A 13,537-nucleotide genomic window follows, 5' to 3' on the forward strand; every position below is an offset into this window, starting at 1 on the left:
GTCTGGTTGTGTTTCTAAACTCTGGTCCTCAGGGATTGGAGGCTAGAAATGTTTGTGTAGACGCCTACTTGGGAAAAAAATTGCGTTTCTAAAGCTTTTTTCCATGTAGGACCTTGAATAACCTGAAGACCAAATATCAGGCAGGGAATGGGTAAATTGCTGCTGTAAAACAAAGAGTCCTAAATAGCTTCCTTGTTTTTATTGAGCCCTGCTTGAGATACAAATATCTGAAAACACATGGCCTAAGGTAGGTTATAAATCACCCAATGGCACATTCAAATAAACGGACTTGCCGAGTGGCTTAGAAAATAACCTATAATCTTTTGTCATGCTCAACGGTGCATAATTAGTCCATCCTATGTCCATTGATAGAATATATTTACTATATGCCAATACTGGCTTCTCTTGACCTTGAAGAAGGCATACTGTATATTATCTCTGCTAGGCTTACAGACAGTTATTTCAAAATAGGCTGTATTCTCGAGACAGTCGTTCAATGAGCTTGTGTTCTGCCAGTACAAATCTGCATTCATTACCAGGTCTACATACAAATTAATATTACTAAATTGCGTTAGGGACTACAATGCTCCCTTTCTTGTGTTGTCTTAAGCACATACACACAAAAGACCTGGATATTCCTAATCACACACTAAACCTTGTGTCCACACAGACACACTCAGAATGTGTACTTATTCAAAACATCAACACACAGTGGTCACTGCAAAGTCTTGTATTTTCTTGTGCTTTTTTTTGTCAGTTTTTGCAAATGTATGACCCTTTATAATCAACGACTAAGCTCCCTTAACCCGCTTTGTACCAGATAAAGCACACTTTTGAAAATGGTACTGGTGACAATAATAAGGCTTTTTTTTCAGGAGATAGTTGAACTGTTGGGTTAACTCAACAGTGAAAATTATAAATAACCAGCTTTCTACAGTTTTATTTTCCCAGCTGGTTCATGTACATTTCAATTTGACACATTTTGAAAATAATCCTTATACTACATGTTTATTGTCTTTTGAGTTCTCACATAATTTTTTTTTTTTGCTTGGTTCATCTTGAGACACCATATGGTAAGATATTCAAGTGGTCCGCCACATTGAAATACATGGGATGTCATGTGTTGGGTCCTCTTAATATGGCTTTAGCTGTGATGAGTTGTAGAGATTTGATATCTTGGCGGTGCCATCACAGCTGTGTCCCCCTCCCCCTCCCCCCATTGGGTACTCTTGACTTGCCAGAATTGCATACACAATAAACTTCACCACCATGTCTCTTTAGATGGACATTGTTCTATTTGCACAATCAATTTTAGTAAGCATTGGCTATATTATAAAGATAGAATTTCTCTTTGAATCCTTTGCTTGGCTGATTTAACCATTTTCGAGCTCCTGTTTGCAAATACAATACAACAATATTGCAGATCCAAGACTACTGAAGTGGTTAAAAGTAATGACTTCATAAAAGGAAGACATTGTACATGACCCCTAGGCCCAACTAACCACTTTGTTGTAGTAATGGGGCAAATTTAACCACTTGTCAGAATTTCTAGCTGCAGAGCTTTGCTGTCTCATATGTGGAGCTATTAGGTAGTTGACTGCTGAGTAACGAAAGTTGGGCCTGAATTCTTCCCACCTCATTGCTGCTCATCTTAAGCCGATGCCGTAGTAAGCAACTAAATAGATCCAGCTTACGGCTACCTGGCGGGGACAAGAAATTCACCCGCTTTCTCAACTCTTGCATTTCCAGCAGTGCGCCTTCTCTAGAACCAGGCTGCTCCATTTGCTGAGCTAAACCTCTGATGGCTTCTGGATCAAAGGGCACGCTATAGCCAAAAGCATGGAGACCATCAATACGGACATACTCAGGATCTTCCAACTTGTCATCCAAAGTCTGTTTGTCAGTCCATTCAGTTGAATCTTCTTCCCCTTCTTCTTCGAGAGGATTGCTCCTCATGTAAAAGTGGACAGTTTCAAAAAATGACCGCCAGCGGTGGCCAAGTATTAAAGTCCAATTCTGGCAACGGTCTCCTCCTTCCATGTCCCAAGTCTTCTCCCAACTAGAATAACCTTGTTCCCCAGCAGGCAGTAACCAGCTTTCCGAGTGGCTCCCTCCAAAGGGATTAACATAAACTGTTACTTGAGGGTCTCTTGTCCCATTCCCGGCAAGGCAGAGGCGCATGGAAAGTCCTAGAAGTAGGTGGAGCTGCCTTGGCCAGTGTTTGTTACTCTTGCAGGTCAGTAACATTCGCTTCCTGCCCCCCATTTGAAACCACATGCCAAGCCGCAGATCTCCAGAGATGAAGAATGCCGGGGCTCTCAAGCGTCCATCCCGTTTAAGAAGCAAGTATTTTACTTCCAAGTCCTGCAAACTACCTTCTGTCCCCAGGTAAGGTTCTGAGGACTCAGGCACTGAAGGCACACACAAGCCTTGAGCTGAGAGAGTATATCCTGGGTTGCAGCTGGCACACTGGGCAGGGTGAGCTGTAGAACAAAGGGAGCACAAAGGGCCAGGACCTTGTTTGCATGGAATGTTCCCCTGGCAGTTGGGATGCTGGAGAGTGCAGGTGCAGCTGTGGGACGCCTCTAGAAATGTGCCAGGCACAAGGGATGCACTACAGTAGAGAAGAGACTGGATCCGGTGCCACCAAAAAGCAACAGATCTGCAGGAAAGCAAAACAGAAATGAATTAAGTAAACTTGTATTTTACCTGTAATATTCTGCAAGATCTGATCATAATTATTTAGCTTTATGCATACATATTTTTACCTACATAGCCATTGAAACTAAATAAGACATTTCAAAGGACATTTGTAACATTCTCAAATATTATGTGCAAGTTTCTATAAATTGAGATAACCCAAGACATATGAAATGATGCTCTTTGTGTGGAATCAGATTACCATGCAAAAACATACAGTATGGCTCATGAGAATTGTAGCATTTGGATCTGTCCCTTAATCATATTCACTCCAGCTCCGGCTAGGTTATGTACACATATGCATCAATGGCAGGATACATACATATTTATCAATTTGAATAAGGCAGGATCGCATATAGAAAATTAATGCAACTCTAAAGGCTGAATGCAGGTTTTACCATAATGCCAGAGAATAAAGGCTACAGAGGTTCTCAGAAGCTAAGACACAATTTTGCTGTAGGATAATAAACCCTATGTATAAAAAAAAGGATATAGGCCCTTATTCAGATTTGATCACAGTACAAATTTGTTCTCAAAATGGGCAAAACCCTCTCTATACATGTTACATCTGCCCCACCTGCAGTGCAAATGGTTTTGCCCATTTGGAGAGCCAATTTGTACTGTGATCAGATCTGAATAAGGGCAACAGTCTTAGCATTATGGTACCCATAAAAAAGTGTATATATGCCCAGATATGCAGTGTCCTGCAGTGTCAGACTGGGACATGAAGGGCCCACCGGGGAATACAGTGGTAGGGGGGCCCATGCTTATGGGTGTGGCCAGGCACCTCAGTGGCTTGGCTAACCAGTAAAGCGTGCATAGTCTGGGCGCCTTGTTTTATATATATATATACACAGTGTATATATATATATATATATATATATATATATATATTAAACACTGCTACAGATGGAGCCATACTCGCCATTTCCACCAGCATGCTGTATGGATAAAGCTGGAGGATGGCGGGACGGGGATGCCCCATTCTGGCTGAGATCACAGTACGGTGCAGCTCCATCTCTATATCATGAAAATGTACCATATTAATAACAGCGATGCACTGTAGAAAATACATTATACTGCTGTGCAGTATAAAGAAATATATGTATAATTCAAGTACACATGTATACAGTCTGGAACCTGATCACTAGAGGAGGAGATGGGTCCACAGGCAGTGGGACCCACCATGGGAATCCCCTGTTTTCCTGTGAGCCAGACTGACCCTGGTGTTATGCAACCAAAGATAATAATGAAAGTATAAGTATAAATACTTTTCAAATATGCGCAACTGATGCTATAATAGATGCTTCCCGCGAAAAGCACCTATCAGCTTCAGAGGGGAAGTTGCTTCAGCCAATGAGAGAAGGCTAACTACTGCTGGAGGCTGTCATCTTCATCATCAGTGTTTATTTGCACCAACTCTCAGGTGCCCACAAAAGACACTGTTACTGGTGGTGGATATGCATGGACATAAACAGGCCCATTCTGTATTTGGGCCATATTAGACCGAACTTTCCCTGTTTTGTGGCCATGGGCACACAAATGGGAATAGAGCAAAGTGTACTGTATGTAATTGTATGAAAACACCTTTGTCCAACTTCTATTATTTCTTGCTTGGAAACATAGAATAAGGGATTGGTAAAGCAAATAAATAAAGAAGCAATAGAAATAAAATTAAAATAAAGAAATAAATGCAATATGAAATCAATACGGTATTGTGATGCTCCATGAACAGAGGTTCCCTGGGAAATTCACCAAGTTTACCCATACAGCAAACTGCTTTGTTGTATGCACTCTCACATACTGAAATGACAAAAGTTTTAAAGTGTCCACAATATGACAGCTTATATTAAGTCCTGCTGTCCTATTAAGAACATTAGTGATCCTGGTTACTGATCCTCCTGAAATAGGCCCTTATTCTAGTTGATTCGGACGGATGCGTATTTCGGATAGGAACCGAGTGTTCTTAGCCCCGCCTACCGTACGGAACGCTCACACCGTCCAAATGCGGTAAGACACCGAGCGAATGGACCGCAAGTGGATGTTTCATATGGACAACTCCTACATCCTACTCCTACTGTGGGAACCTCCCCCATCCTCCGATGGTCGCCGACCATCGAATGATGGACCGCAGCACCGAGTGCTCCAGATCACTCGGACATTTTTCCTTATGAAAGCAGGGATATGGGCGGACAGCTGACATCCAGCTATGTCAGATGTCTGCCCCCCCACACATGCGTCAGGGCCGCATTACCATACGTATGCCCAGCGTTTTCATGGGAACGCCCATGAAACGCGAGGGGGGTACGCATATGGTAATGAGGCCAAACATCCCTTCACGCCCCTCTCCACCCCCTGCTCGGATGGTTCCGACCAATCATTTTATGCACGGAACTCACACTGTGTTTGTACGTGCGAGGCGTTCGAAACATGCGCAGAAACGCCTCTGCACATGTGCAAACACCAAACATCAGCCGTCCGACCGCACACGCAGCCGTCCGACTCAATCAGAATAAGAGCCATAGTCAAGAAACATTGGGTGAAGTTTAGTACGATGAGAGATTCATAAAGTGAGAGATTTGGTAAGAAATTACCAAATCTCTCTTCCTATTAAATTTCCCCCTGAAAGTCCAGATCTCTGATTTTGTCACCTATGGGCAGTGTCTAAACTGGTGTGTGTCCAAGTGAGTCAAACTGGCCTCTGTAGCACGGCCGAACTGCACACCCCTGTTTTCATTCCTCTGGGGGCGTACTCTGCACTCCTAGAGATGCACGGCTGCCCCCAGTGACACTTCCCGCACTGCAAGCGCCTCTTTAGTGACCAGGAGCCGGGCCCTTCACAATTATAAGGACTAGCTGGAATTTTGCTGTCACCCCTCCGATAGTGTTTCCCAGTGCTGTCTGTGCCCCCTAATCAGGGGCGGATTGGGGACTAGAAGTGGCCCTGGAAAATTTCTGTAAGTGGCCTCATGGCGGCACCAAATAAAAAATGTCCAGAGCCAGCATAACAGTAGGCGGGATTCTTACATCACTATACCTAGAGACATGACAGGCAAGGCTAAAGCATCAGCCGGCGGGGAAGGGGGAGTGCAGCGGTGGCCATGCTGCATTGTGCAGCATGGTATCGCAAGCCCCCTTAACACTGAACGATTTTGGCTAACTTTCCTTACAATATTGACTAAATGTAGGTAAAAATGTAGGGCGTGGGGAAGGTGCATTGTCACATATTAGTACCAATTCACATTATACCACACACTGCACCACGTAGAGCCCATTAGACACACTGGGGGAAATTTACTAAGATGTGTATTCTACTTCACATGCGATGTTGCTATGGGCAACCACTCAGAATCTACTTCATATTTATTTAGCACCCTCTAGAAGATAGTAGACAGGATCTTATTGGTTGCCCATAGCAACATCACATGTTTCCTGCTCTATGCCAGGGGTTTCTTGATTGATGCCAGGGGTTATATGCTCTTTGCCAGAGTTTTTATGCTCCTTTCCCATGGGGGTGGTGGGGGGGGGGGGTGTTAAATGCTTGTTGCCAGGGGTTACATGCACCTTGCCATGTGTTTCTTGCTCTTTGACACAAGGGAATGCTCCTTGGCAGTGGGAGTTACAAGCTCATTGCCCAGGGGGAGATACAGGATCGTTGCCCAGGATGAGTTTTATGCTCGTTGCCCAGGGGGAGTTACACGCTCGTTGTCCAGGGGGAGTTACATGCTCATTGTCCAGGGGGAATTACATGCTCATTGTCTAGGGGGAATTACATGCTCATTGGCCGTGGGCAATTATCTGCACGTTAGCCAGGGGGATTTACAACTCGTTGTCCAGGGGGATATACATGCTCGTTGACCAGGGAGTTACATGCACGTTACCCAGGAGGCAGTGGCGTAACTATACATTTTGCTCCCGACTGCTCCATGACATTTGGGTAAAACAAGCAGGGATGCTTCTAGATATGGGGTCCTCAAACAATTTTTCTCTGGGACCCTATCAGACAATAAAAATAATTACAGGACCCCAGCAAGTTACTGCAGAAGGTCATCACATCAAATGTGTAGGCAGCAGAAAATACATGCATGGCAGTATTGTGGAGACACTAAATAATGGGAGGAGCCTGAAGTAACAGACAATTCAACAGAGTTTTCAAACTCCTTGAATCGCTGACTGAGATTAGAAAAAGTCATCAGTCTGATAGTCAGCAACATGGAGTCGCGATCCCATGCTGAGGAGATTGAGACCCGCTTTGGGGTCAGGACCCACAGTTTGAGAACAGTTTGGCCCCCATGCCCCATAGACATTTTAAAAATAAAAACTTTGCACCCGCACATACTACACTACCGCCGCTAACCTGCACCCTCTCCCTGCACACACTACTGCCGCTACCCTGCACCCCACTCCCCGCAAATACTATACTATCACTGATACCCTGCACCCCCTCCCCACACACTACCGCCACTACTCTGCACCCCACTGTCTAAACACACTATATTACCGCCACTACCCCGCTCCCCCTCCCCACACACATACTACTGCTGCAACCCTGCACATACTATACTAATCGCCACTACTCTACACCCCCCTCCCTGCACATACTGCACTACCGCTGCTACCCTACACCTTGTACCCTATACTACACCCCTGTCCCTGCACACAAAACACTAATGACGCTACTCTGCACCCCACTCCCCGCACACACTATACTACTGCCACTACCCTACACCCCTGTCTCCCCACACACATACTACCGCTGCTACCCTGCACCCCCCTCGATGCACATACACTATTGCTGCTACTCTGCAGTAAACCTTCCCACACTCTACACTGCTTGTACCCTGCACCCCACTGCCTACATACATTACACTACTGGTGCTAACATGCGCCCACACTACATTACTCTACCACTGCGACATTAATATGTTACACCCACCCCTTCCCCCCAACCCCAAACACACATTATCATGTCTATGCCTGCTGGGCTTCTGCTACGAGGGGAGGAGGGCAGTTGAGGGGAAGGGAGAGAGGAAAGGAGCTGAAGATTGGGTGTTGTGTCTTCACTTACTGTAGGGAGGGAAGAGAGAGAGGAGGGCAAAGCTGCCTGGAATGGAGCAGTGAGGAGAAGGAAGGACCCCTTCAGATCATGGTGCTGGCATGTGTGGGCGCAGGATGAAGCAGCCGTCAGCCACTGCAGAGCGCCGGCCTATCCCTGCAGCAGCTCTCTCTGACTCCGCCAGTGCTGGCCTGCTTCAAGCCTCCATCCGCTCTGCAGGTACATAGTTAAGCGGCGCCACTGCAAGGGGGTGACACCTGCTCATTGCACAGGCTGGTGCGCACTTCCGGGTAGCGCTGCGTGCCCTGCGCTCCCCTGTCAGACGCTAGAGGTGCAGGAGCACCTCTAGCATCTGTCCTCAGTCAGGCGGTGGCCATCTTTGGATGGGCGCAGGGTCTCTGTCACTATGCGGACAGAGACTGAGACGAGTCCAGCGAGTTAAATAAAAAAAAAAAGCATTTTTTTTTAATTTAAATATATGGAGACTCCAGTGGCCTCCTGGGTGCGCGGCCTCCCGGGATTCTTCCCGGTAGTTTCAATGGCCAATCCGCCACTGCCCCTAATGATTGCCACTGCCCATATGCAAGACCAGACTGAATGATAACCCATAACTCATTCAAGCTGTAGTTCAGCCAGTACTATATATGGCAAACTCTAGAAATAATAAAACAGTATATTTAGTTATATGTTTATAACGTGTGAATTAAAACAAAAACATAATTACGAGAAAACTAGAAGCAAAAAAAATCACAAAAAGGTAAACTAAACGGATGAACGGTTTACTGTCCATATAAATGCAGAATGGATAAGATCTCCTGCCAATAGGATATCATGACTGATCGAGAACCTATGTACTTCACAATGTCCTGGAAGGTAGCACAATCAAAATAACTGCGAAGCATAAACTAAATTTCTGGTTAGAACAATACGTGTTTCTAGACTAATGCGTTTTGCGCCTTAGGGTCTTTAATTAAGCAGAAATGAAGTTAGACCAGGAGCTTATGCTGTTGAGACCAGATGCTTGCATGAGTCCAGCTCTCTCCTAACTCCTAAGGAGCGTGAGTTCTGTTCTCTAGAACAGTTGTACAGTGCTTGGCAACATGGATTAACCTGCCAGTGTGTTTATTTCTGAGATTAAAGTGGCAATGGCTCTTTAAAGGTCACTTTTGAGATACAAATGGCAACCTAATAAATTAAATATAGCAATTTCAAAGGAATTTCTATGTTTAATCTGTACAAATGAATTGTGAACTTAATTTTAGCACTGCCTAATTGGGAGGGCGGGGATGAGTTTACATTGTAACCCCCCCAAAAAGCAGTGCAGATTAATTTGATATATATATATATATATATATACTGTATGATATCCCAGCAGTCAGAATGCCGACAGGGCACCGAAGGCACCATAACCTTCTGCCTCTATCTCCCTAACACTACCTTGTGGTAGCCTAACCCTACCCCCCGTGCAGGCAGTGCCGTCTTTCCCAATGGGCTTAACGGAAAGTTAACCAGGGGCCCAAGGATTGTAGGGGCCTACCCCAAGGGGGAGATCGTCGGGGACCAAAGGGGAGCACCGTCGGAACGGGGCGTGTGAGCATCTCGTGCGCATGTGCCCCCTTCCTGCTGCTGGTGGCGGCTGTCCCCTCAGAGGATTATGGTAATGAATTGTTTGTCTGCTGATGGAGGATTATATGAAATGTTGAGGTTTGTGATCAGTTACAGAATCTTAAAGGTCTAGGGGCCACCAGAATGCCTACAATGGGGAAGGGGGAGCAGCGGGCTCTGGGCCCCTCCAAAAGCCTGGGGCCAGATAAAAAGTACCCCCTATGGGCTACACTGTCCAATCATTGTTTGTATTTTGTCGATTATAAAGGCATTATGCATCCTTTTATGTTGGTACAGTAGCTGCAATATAATGACTTTTAGACATAAAGTGAGTTTGGCTTATTGGAATACAGGCATGACCTCACCTGAATGTGGGAGAGGCTGGATTGAAGGGATGGATAAAATGGAGCGAACGTAAGAATGCAGGAGTCACAAACTAATGCACTACAGCAGTGATTCCCAAACTGGGTGCCACGGAGCCACTGAAGGGGTGTGACAGGTTTGTGGTCCAGTACCTGATCACATTTCTTTGAACAATGTGATACGCAAAACCAGCTCTGTCTTATGCCAATTATAAAATATGTACTGTGGATGCAAAGAAGAAAATCCCTGACCACCACCACATAACTGATCCTAAGGATGCCAGGTAAGCACAATTTACTTTATTTAATCATTTTTGCTGAATTTCTCAATAACAAAGTTTGGCTTGATACATTAGGGCACCATGATTCAAGGGAATTTTGGAGCCACTGCACTAAGGGACTTATATAGCGTGGTTGCTTTTGGAAAGCCAACTGTTATAGGACTTGTTAAGGTCTCGATGTAAGTGGCAAATTGGTTACAAAGTGCAAATAATAGTTTCTTTGTGCATGCACAAGATCCAGACTCATAGGGTGTATATGCAGTATAAGTCTTGTGTCCTAGGATGCATTACGGCTGTAGATATCAAGAGATTTGCAGTTTACAGCCATATGAGGGCAGGTAGGGAGCAGCCACGGCAACCATTCAACAATACTGCGGCATGACGTCTCTGTTTTGTGGGAGTTCTGATGGCCGGGATCTCCATGTTTTTAATCATATTGGTTGGCCTCTTGCATGAAGCTGCAATGACCATCATGGGTCACTCAGGCAGCTAATGGTGTTGCATGTGATGTGATCCTCTGATGCAGTAATGGATCACAAATGCATGCCGGAGCCATCTTCTTATATCAGGCATCTCTTGCTGCATTACCATAGCTAAATACAGTATTGCTTCTGCTTTCTAGTAAGCAGCAGTGATGCTCACTCCAGCTAACATCTGAATCAGGCCCATAATGAATCCCAAAAACAGTGGCTACTTATTCTAGCAGCACACCATGCAGAGCCTCATCGCCAACACCATCCAGAGGTGTGTCTGCGCACAAGAGGAGGATGTGCAGATCCTAAAAGAAGAAAGTAACTATTACATGCTCATTGGCTGTTCCAAAGAACCAGATACTTTTGCAAAGGAGTGATTGTACCATAGGCTGGAATATAATAGAAACTTATGCTTTTTTATGTTTCATTTGTAAATAGCCCTTTTGCCCATTTGTATTTAGTATAGAGTAATATAATGAATGATTTAGGAGGTTATTCTGGTTGATTTGCAAGGCTGCGAATTCGCAGCCTTGCAAGTCCACCAAACCCCGCCTTGCAAATGGTGGCTGTCCACCACCCATTCGCAAGGCAAATTCGCACACAGGGCATGAATGTTTCACAGTAAGATCCATTCGCAGCCTGTTGGGATCCGCCCACATCATTCGATGGTTACCGACCATGGAATGATGGCGAAGGCTCACGCATATGTAAAGTTGCTCCAGAGCAACCTTACAGATGCGTGTCTGCTCTGGGGGAAGAACCCGGGCAGCTGACATCCGGCGATGTCAGCTGGCTGTCCCCCCATCTGTCCAACATGCCTCATAAGCATCAGAACACCCATCATTCCCATATGGTAATGAGGCTGCCCGCCGCCCCCGCCTGTCTCCGTCCATCAACCACAAAGGTTGCGCGCATCCGGCGAACAATCTGCACAAGCGAAGAAATGCACATAGAAGAAACATCGGTCCACGTGTGAACGAGACCCTTTTACGAAAGGAGCTGAATAGGGGCCTTAATCCCTCAGTCCTATATAATTATATGTGTCATTTGTCTGAAATGATAAATATGTTTATACACTGTAGGTAGCTTTGTTATATTTTATACAGCTTTACTTCCTCTTATTCCACTGACCTTACATGTTAAATTTTTCTATTTTGTGTTTTTAGATTTTATTTCTACTTCTGTGTCTTTATGGGTCTGTTCATTCCCTTTTAAGCCTGATATTCTTTCTCCAATCTCCCAGACTCAGTGTCCATGAAAATAATAATAAAAAAGTAATATTTCTCCGACAGCTTCAAAGGGCATAAATTCCCCTCTTTTATCTATTGCCACAGAACGCAGGGAATTAGTGACCTGACCAGTCAGCATTTTCCACAAAAGCTCAGAGTTAAACATTCTCGGCTCAAGACTCAACCCTTGACTTTTCCAGACAATGGAGGAATGACAGCACAAATGGAAACTGGCTTAAGTGTATTATACAAAGTTACAGCGGTATTACTTTACAATTTGCTGTTGTATCTTTCCCTAACCGGCCGCTACCATTGTCTGAACAAGCTTCCTTTTGATATTACATGTATGTAGTGATTCAAGAAATGCCTTTGTGTGCTGACCCGGGAAGATTTACTTGTTTATATACTTTGGGGGACTGGACTAGATTGTAACTATTTTATCTTTGGCTAAGAACACTTTAATGGAACTACGACCTGAATCTTGTGACAGTAGACTGTACAGGATTCATGATAATTGGCGACATTGGACGATTTGAAATGTCCAGGAAATACCCCTGTGCAGTTGCGTAACTAGATATATGCACTCCCCCCCCCCCCCAATTGTAAAAAAATATATATAGAACGTGTTACTTTGACAGGGTAGGTGTGCCCCTTTCAGTTGTGGGCCCCATAGCAGCTGTACTCCCTGCACCTATGCTAGTTACACCCTTGCCCCTGTGTGTAGCAAGAGGAAAATGAAGAGAAGTGAAATGGAGAGTCCTAATTTTGGGTGATCATGGGAGATATTAGAGGGTACTGCGTTTAAGTGAGGAGACACAACGACAATCACTAGGTAAGTGAGTGTAAGGTATTGTTTAATTGGGCATAACTTGTGCATAAAAGAGACTCAGAGGAGCATAGGTGAATCTAAGTGGTCCAGGGGTGCACCGGACCACCCATTAGACTGTGATATAATTCTACCCAAGAACTATGACAAAAAAAAAATATCGCCATTCACGACACCCACAGTTTTAAAATGTTGACACCATAAATATTGACACCTGAAAAATACCGACATGTGGTTTGTTGACATTTGTCAAGATATCAACATCTGCGTTGGGCCTAAGATTAGGGATGCCCTTAGGGTTAGCATTGGGGACTCAAACATTAAAAGGACAACGTCAACATTCCAGGCATTACCTCAGTGTCGACATTCTGAATGTTGACATGGTCAACATAAAGTCCATTTTGGCATTTTCAAATGAACTGAATGAATGCATATATACATAGCCTATCGAACAGGTCTGAAAAGTAACAGTTTGTATTTCTGCTACAGTATGTAGCTCAGGGCTTATCTGTGCTCTAGGCTAGTGCCAGAAGTGCTACCTTTGTACCTTTGACGGATGACATATTTCCTTTTATAATACTTGGTAAGAACCAACTGACATATTTATCCTTGCATAAACTGTATGACAACACTTCAGAAAATCATTTCTCCCAGAAGTTGCCTCACTTCGCTATTTACTAGTTCCTCTTTAAAGGTGAGGGTGATTACATAATTAAGCTGTAATTAAACCAGAATCTAATTGTGTCTGCCATGATGATGTATCCCATACAGTATGGGCTCCTCAGGGGAATTGACTCCTTCTTAGAAAGGTCAAAGGGTTTGAATTTTTTCTGGAAGAAAAAAAAAAGCAATTCGAGAGCAATTAAGAACTAAAAAAAAAGACACTGAAGATTGTCTAACCTACAATATGCGGTGCTTAACAGGCTGTGTTGTATAGTGAACATATGCTTAATGGATCAACAGAAAGGTGAGATCCCAACCCAGAATCCTTTGCTGCTGTTGACA

The 13,537-nt window shown here is 44.4% G+C and overlaps 1 protein-coding gene across 2 annotated transcripts in view; it reads right to left on the bottom strand.

The window, feature by feature from the left end:
- Window positions 1-877: 877 nt before the first annotated feature.
- Window positions 878-13,537, bottom strand: part of BRINP2 (BMP/retinoic acid inducible neural specific 2) — a 258,789-nt gene continuing 246,129 nt past the window's right edge. For both annotated transcript variants that reach the window (XM_083157259.1, XM_083157260.1), the window contains exon 8: window positions 878-2,662. In XM_083157259.1, coding sequence (XP_083013385.1) covers window positions 1,549-2,662 — 1,114 coding nt within the window. In that variant the 3' untranslated portion in view covers window positions 878-1,548. The remainder of the gene's footprint in view (window positions 2,663-13,537) is intronic.

This window comes from Crinia signifera, chromosome 8 (assembly GCF_055691185.1).
Source record: "Crinia signifera chromosome 8, ASM5569118v1, whole genome shotgun sequence".
Lineage (NCBI taxonomy): Eukaryota > Metazoa > Chordata > Amphibia > Anura > Myobatrachidae > Crinia > Crinia signifera.